Consider the following 17,388-nt stretch of genomic DNA (forward strand, 5'->3'; position numbering starts at 1 on the left):
AATTTACCAATAATGTCAAAGAGTTAAAATTGGGGAAAAAAGTGACTAATGAATGTTTATGGGTTTTAAATTGATAAAATGAACGTCCAAAACCATTTTATTCCCATTTCCGTGAGTGCTGCAAAGCACCTATTAGTACAAGCTTGTGAGTAGAAAGTACCCTTTTGATTGTGTTTATGAGATGTCCTCATTTGCATGTGTGTATCAGTCTGTATCTATGCAGTAGACGTACCCATTTGGATGTGTGTGTGTATGGGATGTGCTCATTTGCCCGGGTGTATAAGACGTACCCATTTGGATGTGTGTGTGTGTGTGTGTGCGTGCGTGCGTGCGTGCGTGCGTGCGTGCGTGCGTGCGTGCGTGCGTGCGTGCGTGCGTGTGTGTGTGTGTGTGCGTGTGAGATGTGCCCATTTGCCGGTGCATTTACAAAACCGGAAGGTCCTCGTATAACATGTAGAAAAACACACGGGTTAGATAAAAGCAAATCGAAATTTTGAACCGTTAGTGTACTCTGTCCGCAGTGATTTAAATCTTCACTGAAGATAAGGGCTATAAATTATGACTGTTTCTGCAAGTCCTTATTTGCCTGGTGTTTAACACATGTCCCCCTTTCTCTCTCTCAACACTTACATTATCGTCTGTTAAACAACTTTTACCCTTCTTCATGCCAATGCCAAAATTATAGTGATGATTTGATATGGACAATTGATTAACTTTCATGCCATTTAAGATTAGTATTTACTTTTGAATGTACATGTATATGCCATTACATCGATAGGATGTTGCAGCAAACTGACCATATTTCACATTTTGCTAAATTTACAGTCAACATTTCTTAGTTAGTCAGTCGCTCCTAGAATACTTGGGGCGGTGGGCTAGCCTAGGTGTCAAAGCATTCGTTCGTCATTCCGAAGGCCCTGGTTCGATTTCCCACATGGGTACAATTTGTGACGCCCATTTCTGGTGGCACCGGCGTGATGTTGCTGGAATATTGCTAAAAACGGCGTAAAACCATACTCAGTCAGTCAGTCAGTCCTAGAAGGCATGTATTGTCATCCGGTCAATTGAATTGACTGACGACATCACCAACGTTAGTAGGCCCTGGTTCTCTCTCAGGATTGCCTGTAATGTAACTGAAGAGAACCTGGAAGGTGTCTGGAGCGTCCTTGAGCCTGAATGGTAGAACTTTGTATTGATGAAGTCCATCTGTAGTCACAAAACGAGACCCTCTTGGCAGCGGAATCTGCCAATAACCCTTGATTTGGTCAAACTTCCACACGTACATGGCTTGATTGATTCTGTTGATGAAGTCATCGATTCATGGAGTTGGGAAATAGTCAGTTTTGAAACCACATGCAAATTGAGTAGATCGATGCACATGAAACCACTGAGTTGTCTGGTCCAGTCTCGATTATTTACAGAATTCAACGTGAACTGTGATTCAGTTCGTTAATGATAGTACCCGTAGAGATCTGAGTTGGAATTGGTCTTCAGCAAACCTATGCTTGTCGTAAAAGGCGACTGACGGTATCGGGTGGTCAGGTTCACTGACTTGGTTGACACGTCATCATCGCATCACAACTGGGTAGATCGATGCCCATGATGTTGGCCACTGGATTGTCTGGTCCAGACTTGATTATTTACAGACTTCAGCCATATATCTAGGATATTGTCCAAGAGCATTCGTTGTGGTACTCTCGAATGGTAGTTCAAGAGGCGGAAGACAAAAGTCAGCAGTATAGTTGAAGACAGCAGCAGCCATGTTTATTATGGTTGGGGAATAATGGTAGAAATGGTACATATTACGGAAATCACATGACAGAAATCACATCGGGACCGAGTGGCCAATGTTCCAGATGTGGAGACCCGCTCTGTCACTTACACACATTCAGAAGTCGGACGGCGATTCTTCATCGTCGACATAGTCATTGGTGAGGTGACGGCCTTGGCCGACGCCCCGACTAGCCGCACAGTCCGTCCGCTTCGGTGGATGATCTGGGCCCGTTTCCTCGCCTCGTCTCTAACTGGTCTCCCTGCTTGGTCTCCCTGACTGACCATGTGAGTCCGGTTTTATGCATAGGGACATTACGCTACGTTGCACAAGGTCACTGACCTGTGCACATGTACATACCTAAGATTCTGCCGACGTGGGGAGATGTTAATTGACATTTACTGATGGCATTGAGAAATAAGTGTCCTGCCCTAAGGGGGGTTTATGATAAAAGGGCTACAATGAATGATTGCTGATTACATTAAATAGACAAAGTGGATAGAATTTCGGTGCACTTTGGATATATATGGAAACAATTATATTGTTTGAATATATGAAGTTTTACAGAAACTTATTGAAATGGTTTACTCTATGACAACACCCCTGAATGTTGTGGAGGTTTTGTCCTCAAAAGAGTTTTGGGGGAAAATAGTGACAATATTGGATGTACAAGTATACAGTAAAATACATGGGACATTGACGGGTTGACAAATATTTGGTACAGGCATTGATCATAAGTCAAATGATCGTAATGGCATTAGATTAGTTATACAGGAACGTCAAGGTAATACATGAATCGAATTGTCAACATTGGTCAGGTGTATACACAAAACATAAGTGAGCGGAGATTCCAGCTTGTACAAAAATACGGGTGAGCGGCTGTCCAGCTCGTACAAAACAAACATAATATTGGTCGTTTCCATAAAGTCGGAATACCTGACTGATAAGTACACACAAAATATAATGTGCGTAATACGTCGTCGTTTGCATATGAATGTAATATTTTCATGACAACATGATCTTTGAAATTGGGTGTCTTATAGACTCAGCAAGGCTAGCAGATGCAGATGTGATCTGCACTAAAAGTAGAATTGGCATGAGAAAATAAATATACCTAACCAACTTCAAAAGTCTAACCGAATGTTAATGAAAACTTGATTCACGTGAAATTGGCTCGAAGATATTTTAGCAAATTGTATATTGTGTGCCAGAGACCATAAAAGAATTTTGCACAAGGATACTAAATTTTCGCCGATATCATAATTAAGCACAAAAACACGTTGGCCAAACGAAGAAGTGGGATATAGACTGGATAATCAGTCTCCACTAAATAAGCTTGGTAAGCCATAACTTATTATACTTCTACGACTACTATTACCACATGCAAAGATTTAGCCGTTTTCACAAAGAGTAAATATGGTATTGCATAACTCGTTATAAGCTATTGTCTATAGCAATAGTTATAGAGGAACAAATTATTAGAAAAGTCCTTGAAACCGGGAGTCTAATTTGGATGGGACGACTCGGAACCCGCAGATAGCATGGATCTTCGTAACTGGAATACGATGATATGTGTCAACCAAGTCAGCAAAGCTGACACCCGATCCTGTTAGTCACCTCTCATTTAGTTTTATCCAAGCGTAGTCAGCAATGGTATTGAAATTAATTAAGTCACATAAGTATCAAATTCTCATCAGTATCACAATATGATACAGTATCTCCAGAAGACAGAGAGGCAGAACACTCAGTGGGTACATTGACCTTTCTTTCTAATCAAATTGACAATGAAAAGGCGTCGTTCTTTGGTTTTAAGCAAGAGACTGGTGGTTGACAACACAGTCGGTGTCACTGACGTTTTGGACCAAAGGGCCATCACAAGCAATGATGACCTTGCTGAAGGGTCCTACTGTAGCAGGGCAGTGAATGTAACAAACTACAAACACACGCTACGGGTGTGAGCTATTGCCCGAAGGAGCATTTATTGGTCGATAATTCACCCTGAAACATTTATAGAAATAATGATACATTAATACTACACATAATACAATCATCAATGTTGCAATAGGTCATACCAGTAGTTGTAAACAGACTAGATAACATACAATACACAGTAAGTTACAACCAATCTTGCCAAGTATAAAGCACAATATATATTTATAAATATTCCAATTGCAATAAGATTATGAAGCTTTATACAAATTGTACTCTTATAGTAAATGGGTAGGAGGTTAACTGATCTATATTACACTTCTTAAGTAGTATATACAATGATAGTCTGAGATCAAGTCCAACAAAAGCCTCTGTAAAGCTTTATTTAGATCTCGCCGCCATTGTATATACTACTCTTTGAATCCCCTGTTAACTTCCCGGCCACACGTGACACTATTGTGTCACTATGACCGCGATCCTGATCACGTGACGCTATGTCGTGTGAAGCAGTTTAATGTTTCGTACCCCTTGTTCTATGTACTTTTTTCTCGTCTTCGCTGATAGCAGACTTACGAGACTTGGACGGATTTATTGTTTCTTCTTATGGTATTTGTCGAGTTTTGAACGAGATTCGTCCTCTGAGATCTTACTGTCAGTGAGTGCTGTGGAAATACGCTCACTACCGTGTTCAGCTTTGCTTCGGCCAGAATCCTGATCTCTCGTCGTGTTTCAATGCCTTTCGATGCGTGACACAAACTTAAACACCAATCCAGCCAACCCTGACACCCCAGCTGTTATTTCGATGCCTAGCACTGCAGGTGCGGCTATGATGGTGGCCAACAACCCCATACCTACTGCCCCTAACCCCATACTGGTAGCCATAAGGGCGGTATCAACCCCATCAACGACATTGAAAGCTCTATGGTACTTCTTATACAATGCTGCCCGTGTGTCGCCGTCTTGTTCTAGTTGGCGTTTTATGTCGCATAACTGTCTCACGCGGAACCCGTCTACGGTTCCCAGTGGCTTCGGGACTTCCTCTACGACTGGGTACAGCCCCATTCTGTGTGCATATAATATATTTTATGAGATATTTTCTAATTGGGCTTCAGTTAATAATCGATCAATGTACTTAAGGCTTATAAGGTTTAGATCCCTGAGCAGGATAATAGGTGAGAGATTAATAGGTAAGTTTGCGTACACATGAACCTCACAGTGACTTACTACGGGATCTATAGAACCCGTTGAGGGGTCCGGTTGTATGACGATACGGCAACGTTGGTTCGTGTGTCTGGCGTAGTGGTACATTGTCACCCCAGGTAAAAGGTGTAGTGGTGAATCATAATGGATTTTTCCGAAATTGATTTCTATGATGAGTATGGAGCCCGGTTTCACAGTCATAAAACCCAATTGGGAATCGAGGCCGTCAAACCCTAACATGTTGCTCGTTTGATCCAGTGTTAGCTGAGGGCTTATATAAACCTCCGAGCCCGGAATGAAAGCCCCGAGCAAGGTACCGTTGTTCCTAATTTCGGAGACATAGTTATCTTTGTATAGCGAGATATAAGGTGCTGTGAGGGTCATGTTGAGCAACCATTTGGGCTCTATAAAGTCGTCTGGCAGATGCCGCCGCACGTACACACCGTTTTTTAAATGCAGGACGTACGAGGTGTCTTCCTCACCGGGCTGATCGAATCCCTCCGTGTCTCCTAGATCGTTAAGTGTGGTGTTGGGCCGATGACGATTGGACATTGCTATAATACTATTACGAGATAGTTTCCAATTGTTTTTCTGATAATTTCTCAGGGGTACACTTCACCCCTATGAAGTGTATGTTGTTGGGTTAGAAGATCTTGGTGAGTGATATCGTGTCTTCCACGGTCACGGTGACCCCCTGCAGACTGGTGTGGGAGTCAACACCCACCCGCACGTAAACAGTGCAAACGGCATACCGATGTTGTTTCCCCCACCGGATTCTGATCCCCTTCACAGCTTCGACTTCTCGCTGTGGTTCATCTAGGTAAACTTGGATGACCAGCGTCGAGTTCGCCTGTAGGCTCGCCAGGATGTTGACCACGCCTTCGAATTCAGACACCAACTGCAATGTCACATTTTGCATCCCGGGCTTGCTCGACAGCATGTGGGTTGTACCACCACGAGCAGGGTTCCGTTGTTCACGACTTTGTTTAGGTAGTTGTCTTTGTTTTCAGTGAACACGTAGGGGGAGCCGAGCCTAATGTTGAGAAACCAATCGTGAAAGGGTAACAGCACCCACTTGTCGTCGTTGGTGAAGATGAGCGTATATGCCTTGTTTCGGCGACGGTCGTGCTCTCAACATCTTCTAAGTCAAACAGTTTGCCTCCGAACGATTGTGATACCGCCCTTCTATTATCACCGATGCAGACTAGGTCGAACCGAGTGTTGAGGGCCACTCCCTAGATATCTACTATGTCGCCTAGGGTTCTACTGATGGAGGGGACTTCAACGCGTTTGTAAATGGTGTTTTTCAGTTGCAAGGCGTACAATTTACCATCTACTCCGGGGTCGTCGAATCCGCGTGTATCCCCGAGGTCGGAGATCCTCGTATTGATGCATTTTTTCAACCTCATTCCGTGACCTTGTGCGCTAGTCATTTTATGTGCAGCGTTGAGCTGAGGTATCCTATATTAACAGGATGTACTCCATCCTGAAGGCCGACAATGGTGAGATCCGAAAGGCGAAGGATGTTAAGAAGTACGTGGTGAAACACACATCAAACACGCCAGATTCAAGGAAGCCCTGTTCAAGACCCGCACCTTCAGGCATCAAATGAACACGCTTAGAAGCGAAGGGCATAGGATATACGGACTGACGATAAACAAGACATCCCTATCACCGATGGACACTAAGCGTTGGATAGCCATCGACAGGTTCAACACATACGCATACGGGCATGAGAATATTGAACCAAGAACATAGGTGTATATATGTATACGATACCCTGTCGGGGCGACAACGATGTCATGGAACCAGAGAAAATTTGAGGCTATTTACTACAGCCCGCGTGGGTACTGGAAAGGAGCTAGCGCCGTACATAAGCTGGCCAAAATGGCGCGAGTATCCCCGGACGAGGACAAAGCGTGGCTTGAAAAACAATCCCTGTGGCAGATCTATTTACCGACACCATGCTACGTGCGCCGAGGAAAGTTTGGCATTAACATACCCAATAGCGTCCACCAGGCCGACCTCCTATTCCTACCCCACGACAGGAGGTACAAGTATGCCCTAACCGTCGTGGACATGGCCAGCCGCTACAAGGAAGCCGAGCCCTTGACGGCGAAGGATGCTGACAAAGTAGCCCGCGGATTCGAACGCATATACAAGCGCAGTCCGCTGACGTGGCCCACAGACCACAGAGCTGCAAGTCGATCCCGGACGGGAGTTCATGGATGCCATGTCACAACTGCTAGCCAAGCACGGCGTCCAGGTCAGGCGTGGCACTGCCGGAGCCCATCGCAGCCAAGCCATAGTCGAGAGATTCAATTGCTTATTGGGGCACCAGTATGCGAGAGAGTTGGTCAACCCGGGGAAACGATCGACGGAATGGGTAGCGCAGCTACCTCAAGTGGTGTCGGCTATCAACCACGAAACCACTCGGCTCACCGGCAAGAAACCAGCCGACGCTATCAAACTAAAATCAGTGGTGGCTGAGTCAGCTGCACCATCGCATGGGAAGGAGAAACAGATACCCGATAGGGCCCTCGTGAGGTACCTCTACCAGCCGTTTCCTCGAGGTCAACACGACATAGCGTCACGTGATCAGGATCGCAGTCATAGTGACCCAATAGTGTCACGTGATCAGGAAAGTGCTAGTTCGCGGTCATAGTGACCCAATAGTGTCACGTGTGGCCGGGAAGTTAACTGGGGATTCAAAAGTAGTATATACGATGGTGGTGAGATCTAAGGGCCTGGCAAAAGGCTTTTGTTGGACTTGATCGCGGTCAATCATTGTATATACTACTTCTTAAGTAATGGATATACATGTAGTTAATTGTACAAAACAGTATGACACATCTCATAATCATACAAATCTCAAATGGGCAATACAAACAATGCGCCTACCCTGTGGATTAGACTGGGGTGTCGACCGACCAGCACAGCAATATTTCCAGAATATATCTGAATAAAATATATATATACTCTCATAACTAAGAGTAACACACTTATACGCTTCATATACTACTTGAAATGTTTATGCCGTTTATTGCATACACATACCTAACCACAACAGAATTTAAATAAGAATGTTCTGCAACACATTCCAACTCTTATCTCATGCACACAAGAGTAAAGATATAGAAAAGCTGTTTGTTAGTATTTACAATTTAATAAGCCTGGTTTAGCATATTTAGGTAAATAGATAATGGATGAGATTTAGATAATAGCAAACACTTAGTTGACTTTTAATAGAACAAGTTAAATGTACTGCAACATATGAATGCAATAATATAAATATACAGAGATATATTGAACTGACCTAATGTGAACAGTCCCTGTCTGTGACTTTGTGCAGACTGAGTGCAAGCTATTAGACAAAGGGTTTAACTTGGAGGGTTAGCTTGGCCAGTCAGTTGAGCATGTCATGGCTTGGGTTTGTTAAGGGCTTGAGGGACACATGACCTATATCTTAACTATCCTACTGATAAATATATATATACAGAATAGAAAACATTAAAATAATAAAATCCCTATGTACAAAGTTATATCTGCCACACTACGAAAGCTGGAATGGGTGTGTTTCAAAGGTGCTGCTGGGATTTCCTAATTAGGTTTGCCAACCATTTAACCAACCATTCAACCAGCCAACGTTAGCTAACATCATTGACCCAACGTCTTCGGCCAAAAAACGTTAGCCTAACGTTGGATCAACATTGGTTTTATTCCTCAATACCCCCCACATAGCCTGAAATGTTTGATCCACCGAAAATTACTATTGTAAGCTTTGATGCATCTCATACTGTCTTAGGGTAGAACCTTTTCATGCATCAAACGGATTTTACCATCGGTCCGCATCATGAATCATCTTTGGAGCCTTCCTTGAGTCATGGCAGAACCTTTTCACATATCCAACGAAAGGCAGCATCAAGACCTCTTTTATCCACAAACGAGAACACTCCATTGTATGTTCTGCTTCCTGCTAAGATGACGCAGTTTCTCTTGACATCCTTCAAAGGCCTGCCTTTCTCCCACTTGGTCCACTGTGCAGGAGTTCCGTCAACCCATACAAACTTCCCTTCCTTTGCGTGGTCATTGAGTCCAATGTAGTAGTTGGCATATCCCTTGAACCCTGATCAATCATTATGGGAAATGTGTTAATGAAAATGAAATTAAATGAAACCAACATGAATCTGTTTGATTGTTTGGTTCAATCTGGTGAAATGTAACATAATAACAATAATAATAATGCTCATTTTGGCGCCTAGAATCCAACGCGATGCTGTTTTCTGGTGTTACATTATTACCCTGATGGAATTGTACTTTCAAAGCTGCTACTAAGCACTAAGCGCGACCGTATAGGTCCGTACACCCGCTTTTCAGGTACCCATTTAAACAGCTGGTTGGACTGAGTGCAATGTGGACGAAGTGCCTTGCCCAGGGAGAAAACACAGTATGAGACCCAGGTCAAAAATGTTCGTGTCTCCACCGGGATTCGAACCCGGGCCTTTGGCGTGAGAGGCCAGCATGCTAACCACTAAACCACTGTGCTCCACATGTGGGTTCGAATCCCGGATGGGACTCAACCCCACAAAAGTACTAGAATCTGTACTTTACAAAGAAAATGTAATCCCAAAAATAGCACATGTTACATTTGACCACTTTCTAAATGCCATTGTGTATTTCATGCCGTGGGAGCTGTGTCAATAAACACTTATCAGAGGGGTACACAAAGTCCGCAGTCTAGACCACCAGTTGTCCGACTTCCTTTTTTGTGGAAGCCGCGGTGGCTGAGCGGTCTAGGCGTCTGGCTTTGTGTGTTGCGATTAGGTGCCTGACTCTGAGGGTGTGGGTTCGAATCCCGGATGGGACTCAAGCCAACAAAAGTACTAGGATCTGTACTTTACAAAGAAAGTGTAATCCCAAATATAACACAGTTTAAAATCATTCATACATTATATGAATTAATTTAAAATTTCAATTCTATTTTACATTAAATGAAGAGCTCTTTGTATTGATTCATAAACATTCAACACCATTATTTTATCCTGTATGTACGTAGGGGATGTGGCTACAAATATTCTATGTGGAACTCCTATTAAAATCATATGTGAAGCCTTGGTTTCATAACCTATCAGCTACTCACCTAAGCAAACATAAATATTTCGTTTTTAAATTCTGAAAGTTCATCAAAGTTGTATGAATTCCAACTGAGAGCGCACTCTTAAAGAAATCTAAATGGCTCTTTCCTCATGTAACAGGTCACACAAAAATGTCTATCTGTCCAGATTTGATCCCAGTATTTCTGTGCATCGACATTTCGCGCCATTGTTGGTGCAAGTGCAGTTGCAGCCAGTTTCAGTATAAGTTGAACTAATGTACTTTTAGCATTCAGAACAACCACCTAGACGCGTAAAATGTCAAACAGCTGTTCACTTAATTTCGAATCATTTGCTTCTCTATAAACGATGGAGTCTGACCATCAAATTGCATTACAAATGGCTCTTGCAAGCATTGCTTGCGGGCAAGCACTGGTTTCTAAGTGAGTGAGTTGAGTTTTACGCCGCTTTTAGCAATGTTCCAGCAATATCACGACAGGGGACACCAGAAATGGGCTTCACACATTGTACCCATGTGGGGAATTGAACCCGGGCTTCGGCGTGACAAGCGAACGCTTTAACCACTAGGCTATCCCACCGCCTTGGTTTCCAAGGGCCTATTGTAACCTGGAAGCACCACAGAGGGGAAATTGCAACTGCAGTGACTCAAGTCCACTTCTAATGAATGCGGACACATGTATATACTTAAGCTTGACATGTTGGCGTCCTTACAACATATTTACTGAAAAAGCGAAAACATTCGGCTTCTCAATTCAGAAGAACGTGCTGTGACCGAAACACACAATACAAACAAATGTTGATGTTTTGGGTTTTTTTGGTTTTTGTTTGTTTTGTTGTTGTTGTTGTTGTTGTTGTTTGTCGTTTTAGTGTTTGTTTTTTGTTTTGTTTTGTTTGGGGTTTTTTTGGGGGGGAGTAATTATCTTTTCATTTCAGAAACCCCTGTTACAAATTGGGGTAGAAGCCCCATCAATAAAGGGGAAAGAGATTGAAGCAACAGGCTTCTGTTTTTTTGTCTTTTTGTTTCTTAAAGACTTTAGATAGACAAGCACATTGCATTCACGCACACATTCACACTGATATTATAGGTAGCAAATGAAATAAAGTATATAGAATATAAGGAAAAATGACTAGCACATGATGGATGAAATGACACTTTTATGTCATATACTGTGATATAGATTTGCCTGAGAAGTTGAATATGGTGTTATACCGATGGCTTGGAGTGTACTACTGGTCAACAAGAGCATGATATAACAGCCATTTTTGATAGAATTTAATGTTTTCACTTTTAGAGAAGTATCTTGTTTTCTCAATCTTGTATCAATTATGAGACTGTTGATTGAGACAAACAAACGTTAATGCGCATCCATACCTGCTCACACACTTCATCATTAACTTACGAGAGGACTGTTTGATCGTCGCCACTGTGTAGTCGTACTTCTCCTTGCTATCTACTGTTGCGAGTCGAAGGTTCCTGAGCTTGCAAAACGCTTTGCATGAATCCCAGATCTTAAGACCATCGTTACTCCTGATGCTGAAGCAGGCTTTACTGATCCTGCTGTAGATAAACCCCTCTCTGAAGGAGCAGTCTCCTGAAACCGAAATGAATGAGTAAGTTTGGTTTTACGCCGCTTTTAGCAATATTCCAGCAATATTATGGTCGGGGACACCACAAATGGGCTTCACATATTGTACCCATGTGGGGAATCGAACCCGGGTCTTCAGTGTTACGAGCGAACGCTTTAACCACTAGGCTACCCAACCGCCCCGAAACCCAATGAGCCAGTGTCATAGCTGAAAACATCTAAACACATTCAGAAGGAAAACAGGAATATTTAAATTTCTAGTTGAAATTGGTATTCAGCATTCTAACAATCTATGAACCAAAAGAGGAAAGGCAACTTGGTGTTCAATGGCGCCGTACTGTGATGTCAGCTGATGGACTATAAGCTGTTTTCTACTTTAACAATCCTTGGACCTTAACAGAGCGAGGCAAATGATTACTCTTTCAGTGAGTAAGCTTTAACGAACCACTGATTTATCTACAATGCAGGAAGATCGTCTTGATAAGCCAAATGGTTAAAACTTTCGCTCATGGGAACTACATGTGAAGCTTATTTCTTGCGTCCCCTGTAGTGAAAATTCTTAATATTTAAAAAAGTCACACATGTTATATAATTTTGGGATTACACTTTCTCAGTAACGTAAAGTAAGGCACTTCATCGCCAGCACAAAAGTCAGGCATCCGCTGGCGATTAGGTGTTTGACTCTGTAAGTACGGGCTTGAATCCCGGTTGGGACACAACCCAACAAAAGCACTATAATCTGTACATTATTGAGAAATTGTAACCCCATATATAACGTGTTTTGTTTGAACATTGCTAAAATGACAATACTCAGTCATCCAAGTTTCCCATGCTTATACGTGTTGTGTCTGACTAAAGGTAAATGTGCACTTCAATATATTCCCAGAGAAAACAGCTGCTCAAAATTGGCAAGAAGCATGACATATTCGAAGAAATTGTTCACTTTAAAAGGGGAGACAACCAGACGTTTAATATTTCCATGAAGTGCAGTAATCATGGGGAAAATACCTATATACATCCTTCTGAAATATGCCTCGGGGGAAGTAGTGAAAGAGTGAGTTTAGTTTTACGCCGCACTCAGTAATATTCCTGCTATATGGCGGCGGTGTGTAAATAATCGAGTCTGGACCAGACAACCACACAGATCAACAGCACGACAATCGATCTGCGCAATTGGGAACCGATGACATGTGTCAACCAAGTCAGCGAGCCTGACCACCTGATACCGTTAGTCGCCTCCTACGACAAGCATGGGTTACTGAAGATCAATATTCTATACCGGACCTTCACGGGTTCGGGGAAAACAACAGATGGAGAGCTATAGATGTGGTTCAGTCTGGCACCTTGCAGCATGCTGCTTCTCGCCAATTCAATACCCAATGAAACACCATTTGGCATCTATGGCGACGTTTACAGCTAAACAATCAAGAAATAGACTGTAAAGGCGATGGCTACTGACGACGACCTCGCGTCATGACAGATGGATTTAAACCATGCACCACTGACACAGGTCTCCGCCATTTCCGATGCCAGAACATCAACATCTCCAGTGGAGCAGACTACAAATGCGATGGGGAGTACTTGGGTAGATGAGGGTTCTCTTCACCGATGAGTTAAGTTTCCATCTTTACAAAGCTGACGGCAGGATACGCGTCTCTAGACGCACAGGTGAATGTTACATCAGGCCATGTCTTTTGGGACGGGTTCGTTTGGAGGTGGACTGTGTTGGGTTACAGCAACAGCAGGGACGCCAGTGATTGTTATTGAGGGGAACTTCAAAACTGTCGGGTACCCAGATGAGATTTTGTAAATGGCAACTTTACTTTATTTGCAACAGAACTGCCCTGGAGTTACGTTTGCTAGACCACTAGGGATGTGTATTCACAAATAAACTGTATAGCAATATACTGTATTGTGAATCAGGTATCCGTATTGCGATATATTGGGACCTTAAGTGTTTCGACAGAGAGTGACACTATTTGTGCATGTCAATCCTATTTTCTACATTATAAGTCCATAAACATGTATGTTATGGTTCTGAACATCAGTATCAAATAAGGTTGCACAGTCAGGGATTCTATTTGTGGCTTTTATACAATTTATAGTATAAAGTAGTATATACAGTGATAGTCCGAGATCAAGTCCAACAAAAGCCTCTGTAAAGCTTTATTTCATAAATAAAAGATTTGTCAGGCCCTTAGATCTCGCCGCCATTGTATATACTACTTTTGAATCCCCAGTTAACTTCCCGGCCACACGTGACACAATAGTGTCACTATGACCGCGAACTAGCACTTTCCTGATCACGTGACACTATCTCGTGTTGTCAGGATACCATTAAGATTACCCGGCAAGGTAAGTGTTAAATATTTTGCTTGGGGGGTAACATTGTGCCGTACGGTATGACTAATAATTCCTCTCTAACGAAACCTCTCCCTGGCCCATCTCTCAAGTAGTACAAGTTCGTCTCGTCGGCATTGATGTCCACTTTATCTATGTTGTAAGTTTTGACTGACCATATCGGATCGGTGGCTCGTTTCCGAGTGTCCCCTTCGTGTTCCCCCGGCTGGTAGAGGTACCTCACGAGGGCCCTATCGGGTATCTGTTTCTCCTTCCCACGCGATGGTGCAGCCGACTCATCCACCACTGATTTCAGTTTGATAGCATCGGCTGGTTTCTTGCCAGTGAGACGTGTGGTTTCGTGGTTGATAGCCGTCGATCGTTTTCCCGGGTTGGCCATCTCTCTCGCGTAGTGATGCCCGAATAAGCGCTCGGCCAAAGTCCTATTGAATCTCTCAACTATGGCTTGACTGCGATGAGCCCCGGCAGCAACACGCCTGACCTTGGTATCGTGTTTGGTTAGCAGTTGTGACATGGCACCCATGAACTCCCGTCCGGGATCGACTTGCAGTTCGGTGGGCCATGTCAGCGGACTGCGTTTGTATATGCTTTCGAATCCGCGGGCTACCTGGGCCGAGTCTTTCGCGGTTAAGGGTTCGGCTTCTTTGTAGCGGCTGGCCACGTCCATGACGGTTAGGGCATACTTGTACCTCTTGTCGTGGGGTAGGAATAGGAGGTCGGCCTGGTGGACGCTATTAGGTATGTTAATGCCAAACTTTCTTCGGTCACGTAGCGTGGTGCCGGTAAATAGATCTGCCACAGGGATTGTTTTTCAAGCCATGCTTTGTCCTCGTCCGGGGATACTCGCGCCATTTTGGCCAGCTTATGTACGGCGTTAGCTCCTTTCCAGTACCCACGCAGGCTGTAGTAAATAGCCCCAAATTTTCTCTGGTTCCGTGACATCATTGTCACAGGGTATCGTATACATATATACAACTATGCTCTTGGTTCAATTTTCTCATGCCCGTACGCCTACGTGTTGATACAATCAATAGCTATCCAACGCTTAGTGTCCATCGGCGACAGGGACGTCTTGTTTTTCGTCAGTCTGTATATCCTATGCCCATCACTTCTAAGCGTGTTCATTTTATGTCTGAAGGTACAGGTCTTGAACAGGGCTTCCTTGAATCTGGCGTGTTTGATGTGTTGTTTCACCACGTACTTCTCAACATCCTTCACCTTTCGGATCTCACCATTGTCGGCCTTCAGGATGGAGTAGATCTTAGGCCTCAAGCCTATGTACTCTGCTATGGGTGTGCCGGCTCACTCGTCCTTCATCTTACTGAGGACCTTTTATTTACCGTGCTGTGTATGGCATGGTCCTTGGGGTAGTCGCTGGTGTCATACAAATCGAGGCGTTTCTTCATGTCCTCGTACACGTCCTCAGTTCGAATCTCCATCAGCAGGGAATCCGTGTCCGTGTACAGCACTTCGCACCTGCCGTACTGCTTCTGGCTCGTTGTAGTAAAAATCGTACATCAGGTGTTTGGATAAATCGAGGATGCACGTAAACAGGCCGGTTGAATTTGATGTGGCTTTTCTTCATGTGTAGGGCCACCAGATCGTCGGTGAATATCTTGCTCTGGTTGAATGCCGGGCTGGCTATCAGTCTCCTGAGCTTGTCTTCCTCATTCGACCGAACCAGCTTCACGGTCACGCGTTTCATCAGGTTCTCCATAGTCTTACAAAACACTGAGTTGTTCATGAGCTTGTAGAGGTTTTTCTCTGTCACTGGTCTGTGTTCATTCTGATGTAAGGCTCCATCCTGGGGCTCTGATCGAACACGAACACCCTATGTATTTTGGTCAGCCTCATACCCAACGACAGGTACAGCTGTAGGTTGCGATAGTGAACGATGTACTTGGTCTTATTCATTAAGTTGGGCACTAGTTTTTCAACATCTGCCACCTGCCCACCCAGCATGTTATGTTGGTACTCAGACATCCCGTCTGGGTTAACATTCATACGTTCGGGGGCCAGGGGTTAGCTGTTGTGCGATGTGTGCAATGCCTCAGGGTATTCCAAGTCCACTTCGAGGATATAGCCTTTGTTCAAATCCGGCGCGATGCTCATAACATCGATCTCGGGTGATGCCCATTCGAATCCCCCTGTGGGTAGATACTGACTCATGGCCCAACCATACAGGTTGTTGGCATCGAGGTAGAGAATATGAGTGTTGGGTTGATTCAGGTTATAACCCTTCACGTATTGATTATTGGCTTTTGCGTACCGTTTAGAGGCCATGGAAATCCCACCTCACAAGCCTTTCTAAATGAACAAGTGCATGTCGTAATCGGTGAGCAATTCCAACTTAACTCCGGTCTTTTTCAACTATGCATCCCACAACAGACCTGGGCTGGTGTAGTACCATGCGGGGTCGAGTTGATACTGCTTAAAACACGTCCTCCTAAACGTCTGGAACACGTTAGCTAGCAGGAGTACATCTGTCCTCAAGTACAGGTCGTGGTAGTCACCAAGATTCTTACAGCCCAGTTTATTCTATACGTTAATCGCGTGCGAGTAATCGTCTTGGGATATTGTCGAGTCCGTAAGGTTGCTGTAAAATCGGTTGATGGGGGGTAGTCGGGTCTCGGCGAACTTGGCCCAGCCATCCATGTACTCGTAGGGGTTCACGCCCTTCCTCATCAGCAGGGGTCGAGTCTCGGCATCGGTGTATCGATCGGTGATGGCGAAGGTATCGTTGGCCTTGACCAGACTGTCGATTGATGACAGGAGGAACTGAACCGAGTTGATGAACCTCAGACCATTCAAGCTGAAGGAGATGTATCTCTCCATGTTGTTGGGGATGCACGTCAGGTTGCCGTCGACTTTCGCGATGGCCTGCATGATTAAGAGAGAGTCGTACCCTCTCAAGTTGTGGAAGACCACGGGGATGTTTATTGTCTTGGGGTTGATTCTGAGCTTGAGGTTACACACGCTGTGAGCGGCACCTCTATACTTACCGGTGACGTGGCAGTGATCTCTTACTGAATCGCCGTTCAGTGGTGAGTCACACACGTGACAGTGAGTGCTGCAGCCGTGAGCTAGCCGGTCGGCTTGAGTCATACGCATGGGAGCGACTGTATACAGCGCATTCCTGATAGTTTTCTCTTCCTCCTTCAAACACTTTAGAAATTTTTCAGTCGCGTCGGGACCCCTGTACACTACGGGAGCTTTCGTTTCCCCATCACATCGGACGCCCACGTATCCAAACCCACAAGCCTCGTGCTCCTGTGTTTTTTGTGTGTTGGGGGTACCCCCAGCATCAACGGGTTTGACCAAGGCTTCGAAGTCGGCGTAGATGACATAAGGCATGGGCATCTGATTCTTGTGGTTGCCGAATTTTAGGATATCGATGTCCTTGGGCATGTCGACTCGTATGGGCCCC

At 44.3% G+C, this 17,388-nt stretch overlaps 1 protein-coding gene across 1 annotated transcript in view; it reads right to left on the reverse strand.

Annotated features, from left to right (window-relative positions):
* Positions 1-7,671: 7,671 nt before the first annotated feature.
* LOC124279651 overlaps positions 7,672-17,388 on the reverse strand; it is a 93,325-nt gene continuing 83,608 nt past the window's right edge. The window contains exon 4 of the mRNA XM_046715488.1: positions 7,672-9,026. Coding sequence (XP_046571444.1) covers positions 8,782-9,026 — 245 coding nt within the window. The 3' untranslated portion in view covers positions 7,672-8,781. The remainder of the gene's footprint in view (positions 9,027-17,388) is intronic.

This window comes from Haliotis rubra, unplaced genomic scaffold, assembly GCF_003918875.1.
Source record: "Haliotis rubra isolate DU_JTF1 unplaced genomic scaffold, ASM391887v1 Scf254, whole genome shotgun sequence".
Taxonomy (NCBI): domain Eukaryota; kingdom Metazoa; phylum Mollusca; class Gastropoda; order Lepetellida; family Haliotidae; genus Haliotis; species Haliotis rubra.